The sequence below is a fragment of the Muntiacus reevesi genome, chromosome X (genome assembly GCF_963930625.1).
Source record: "Muntiacus reevesi chromosome X, mMunRee1.1, whole genome shotgun sequence".
Taxonomy (NCBI): Eukaryota; Metazoa; Chordata; class Mammalia; order Artiodactyla; family Cervidae; genus Muntiacus; species Muntiacus reevesi.
In genome coordinates, this window is record NC_089271.1 from 64,389,600 (window position 1) to 64,394,080 (window position 4,481).

Here is a 4,481-nt window from a genome sequence, read left to right on the forward strand (position 1 = left end):
GGGAAGGGGTATGTTGTGTGTAACACTCACTTCAAACGATCTGGAACTTGTCAGCCAGGTACTGCATGCAGGCTGCAAATTGGAGAGGAATAAACAGGTGCTCCAGACAGACGGACATAGAAGCCTGTGCCCCTGTCCCGGTGGGGAACCACCTAGCCCGGCAACCTGAAACCCACATACCCCCAGCCCCAATGCAAAGAGCTCTGGGCCTGACCACTCCCAACTACCGGAATTAAATGTGGAGCCATTTCCTAAAAGGAAACATAATGTGCCAGCAGCTCTCAAGCTCGGGCCACGTCCGAACCTTTCAAAAATTGTCTCGCAAACAATCCAACAAGACCCTTAGAGACCACAAAAGATCAACAAGGCATCTCTACAAGTCCTATCAGAAGGAGCTGTCTAGGACTCGTGTGGCTGGCAGAGTGTGCATGCAGTCCACACAGTACTTTGCTACTTGTCTGCACGCCCAGCTGGACATGCACCACACGCTCCAGGGACAGGCTTGATAGGTTCTCCTTCCCACAGGAATGCTGATCCCTACGAGACCCCCTGCACCTGCAGTCCACCTCACCCCAAGGGCCCACTCCAATTCTGCACTAAGAACCCGCTGCTCTCTGTTCCTGGTTCCTCATACCAAGTTGCTCCTTAAGGTCATCTATTTCTCTCTGTAGCACCAGACACTAGGCCAGCAGACACAGGAGGAAGAGAAATGGTTAGTATACACCCGCCTCCCCTCTCCTCCTCCTCTCCTCTCCCCCGGGCCCTCCATCCCAAAGCCAGGTGTCTAGACTGGCAAGGGAAAAACTTTCCTCCGGGGAAAGGAGGTGGGCTCCCTCCCTGCGGTGCGGGATTGGATGGGGGTGGGGGACCACACATGTCAGGTGCACGTGGACCCAGATCCCACCATGGGGTTTGGGTGTGTATTTCCAGGAACCAGAAGAAGCATTACCCGAGGACAGCCCTGCCTTCCAGGTGGCTGCTGCTGCCTTTTCCGTCTTGGGGGATGGTCAGTTGGTTCCCGGTCACCTGACAGGGAAAGGACACACAATCCAGCTTCCCAGGTTCCTAGTGAGATGCAAAGGGCCAAGCCGGGTCTAAGGTGAGCTGAGGCAGTATCGCCCTCTGCTAGCATCAAGTCTCCCCTGCTCTGCCCGGCAGGCAGCCCAAACTGTCTCTCTGGGTCTGCCCCTCCTATTCCGTAGGGGCGGCCATTTCACCACAATGGTGGCCAAAGACTATGGCTCTGGGTTCGAGCTTCCCAGAGCAGCAGCCACAGCCAGCACCTGGGAGAGCAATGTGAGCAAACAGCACTTCACAGAAAAGACTATTAGCCTGCAGGTCTACGCCCAGACTAGCTGTTGGGGCACTGCCACCCATCACCCCTACCAAACAAATTCCACACAGAAGGTGATGGGGCCAGGGCTAGCCCTGTTGACACCCTCTTTCTCAGGGGAGAAGCGCCCTGAGAGCAAGGCTGAGCCCCCAGATGAGTGAGAGAGAGAGAGAGAGAGAGTCAGAGACAGAGGTTTCTGCCCTCACCCCTGGCCTCCTCCCCCCATATCAAAACCCAGGACACTCACCTGAGGGGCCAGGCCTCTGTTCATGACTTCTCCCTTGTTCATGGCCATGGGCTCTGAGTTTCCTGAATCTTCTGCACCTCTGAAGTTGATGTTCGCGCCCCTGGGTTCTCCATGATGCACCCATGGAGAAGATGGCCATGGCCTGTCAGTGGTCAGCTAAAAACAAAGATTTCTCACTGATCTGGAGTAAGGATGTGTGTGCGTGCACATGTGTGTGTACCAGTGCATTTATATGTCTATTCCTGTGTGTGTGAGAGCTCATGTGATTCAAGATGGAACTGAGGCAGGGAATTGGAAAAAGAATTGAAAGGCCGATCGCTTTAGCACATTCTCTGTCAGTCAGCCCTAGGCCAGCAGGCAGAGCTGAGCTGGGGACTATAGTGTGGCACTTAGAAAGCCTGGGTCCCATCCCTGGAAGGTTTGGGGAGCAACTAGGAAGTAGGATTCAGGAAAGTGATGCGTCTAAACACCGAAGCTCTGTGAAGCTTTCAAGGGGTCCCCTCAAATCCATTCAGCTACCAACTCTCCCTTCCACTCCAGCCCCAGCTTCGTGGAGGAGGCTGGAAACAGGCCAAGGGTGGAGAGCCGAGCCCAGCACACCCAAAGTGCTACCTTAACGTTTGTCCCTAGTAAAAGGACCCCAATCTGGCATCCTAATGACCCAGTAACCAAGGGCCACCCAATGACGACCCCTGAGGGATGGAGAGAAGGAGCAAGGGGTGAAGACCTGTGCCGAGGGGAGGGTGGGAGGCGGAAGAGTGGGGAGAGAGGAGGGGCCTGGCCTACTCACTTGGCCCTTTGGGAATGGGTCTCTATTTGGGTCGTTTTCTTCTCCCGACACCGCCATTGCTGCCACCAATTCCCGGGCCCGCCTAGTCACGGATTTCTTCGCCATTGCTGCCACTGACTCCCGGGCCCGCCTAGCCACGGATTCCTTCCCAGCACCGGTGTGCTTGGACTCTTGGGCTACCCAAGGGACCAAGGCATACTTCTTGGACCTACCAAGCAGCTGGATGTCAGAGATTGGAGGAAAGGTGGCCGGTTCCAGGGGAGTGGCCGAGATTCCCTGCCCCCAGGAACGGAAGGTTCTCCCCATGGCAGGTTTGGAGACACCCCCAAGGGATTTCTTCTCCTGGACCCCCTTCCTCCTAGGAGTGGGCTGCAGCCTGCTGCCTGTAGGGGCAGCTGTAGGAGCTGATACTACTGTCACTCCCGGGTAGCTGGGCAGGCTGCCCCCCTTCCCCCAGAGCACGCTCTGCATTTTCTTAGGGGGAGAGGTGTCCTCCTGCTCTGCATCGCCCTGCCTGCCCTGCCTTTCCACAACCGAAATTAATCCTTGTGGAGCCGAGGAAAGGCAAGTGCCTGGCACATTAAGGAGATTCTCTCTGCCTTGGACATTCGAGCATCTGGTTGTGTTCCCAGGATCCTCGGGGCCGTTGAGCTTGGCCTGGCCTCCATCTTTGGGGTAAATGCCCACCCTCATCAGCTCTATCTCACTAAACTCCTCAGAGGACTCGGAGTTGGACAGCAGCCCGGCTGTGCTTTCTAAGGGAGGCCACTGGTGATCCACAGCCACGTTCAAGCTACTCTTAGTGCCTCTCATAGGGTTCCCCCAGGCCCGGCCTGCCTTGAGCCCGCCGACCGCGAGAGGGACGGCCTCAGCCTGTGCAGTTTCCCCACACCTCTGTGTAGCACTGTCTCGACTGGTGGGACGCACCTCGAGGTCCCACAAGGCAGACACTTCACTGACTGCGTAGCTCTCCTGGAACAGGCATCTGCGGGTGCCCAGCATGCTTAGGTCGGCCAGCTGCTGCAGGATGGCTGCCACTGACTCATCAGCCAGCTGCAGGGTATCCCCCTGGTCGTTGGCAGGAGAGCCAGGCCGGCCTTCTCGGCCCCGCAGCACCCGCCCTCTCGCTTCCAGCAGTTCCCGCTCAGACTCGAAGCCCTCAGGGTCTGGGAGGCCATTCCCGCCCTCACCCTCGCCGCTTTGCGTTGTCCCTGGCTCGGGGCTGGGGCCCGGTCCCCGAGGGGCTGTGGAGCCGGCCTCAAGGCCCCTTATGTGCTCTCTGCACTCTGAGCCGAAACCCGCTCCCGAAACAGACACCTCATCATCTGCGGAGCTCATATTGCGATCTGGATGGCCGCTGGACCTGGGGCGGTGACGATTTATCAACCAGGTCGTGGTGGCCGCGGTGGTGGCGGTCAGGGCAGGTGAGCTGTGCAGCGTCTGGAGTTCGCCGAAAAGCACCAGCGGCACCACACGCAGGAGATGGCCGCAAACGACGCGAGGTTTTCAGCGCGCCAGAGCTGCCGCCTCCTCATTGGTCCAGTTCTTGCCAACCAGCACACGCCTTGTTTGGCCGTCCCCTCGAGGTGTAACCAATGGGGTCGAGAGCCTCCTCTGGTTTGGTGCCAAGCCCAAGGCCCCTCCCGGCAGTACGCGAGTTGGCGGGTGAAGGTGATCCTTCCAGTACACCTCTGTCAAGCCTCTCGTCCCACTTCCTCCATTCCGAGAGTGGGAGAGTTTAGGGGCAAACCCCTGTGGCGGTGGTGCAAGAATCCCATTTGGGAGGTAATTTGGCAGAATCTGTGAAAAGCAACTTATACAGCAGAGACCCCGTGCCCGGCACTCTTCTAAGTGCTGTATGTAAGTAGTAGTGGTTACTTGTGACACTCCTAGGACTATGGTACTAGTGATTACCAGTCTCTTGCAGGTGAGGAAACAGGTACTGAGAGGTTCAGCCACTGGCCCACGGTCGTTTGGCCCATGGGGATCAGTGGTAGAATTGAAGCCACGCAATCAGACTCCAGAGTCCTTGCTTTGATCCAAAGATCTAAAAAAGCTATGTTTTCCCCTCTATCAGGAAGTCCACTGCCTGGCACATCTTCTAAATGTGA

General features: G+C 57.2%; 1 protein-coding gene across 1 annotated transcript; it reads right to left on the minus strand.

Annotated features, from left to right (window-relative positions):
• Positions 1-945: 945 nt before the first annotated feature.
• Positions 946-3,708, minus strand: LOC136154510 (uncharacterized protein CXorf49 homolog). Its single transcript, XM_065916771.1, has 2 exons — positions 2,371-3,708; positions 946-1,026 (listed from the first exon to the last, which is right to left on the minus strand). The coding sequence occupies exons 1-2, from the start codon at positions 3,706-3,708 to the stop codon at positions 946-948; spliced, it is 1,419 nt and encodes a 472-aa protein (XP_065772843.1).
• Between the last annotated feature and the right edge of the window lie 773 nt (positions 3,709-4,481).

What these genes read in the sequence shown, in the direction of transcription:
- LOC136154510 (XM_065916771.1), bottom strand. Translation starts at nt 3,708, where the DNA reads ATGAGCTCCGCAGATGATGAGGTGTCTGTTTCGGGAGCGGGTTTCGGC. An exon ending in ACCCATTCCCAAAGGGCCAA is followed by an intron (nt 1,027 to 2,370) that starts GTGAGTAGGCCA and finishes TTTCCCTGTCAG; the next exon opens with GTGACCGGGAACCAACTGAC.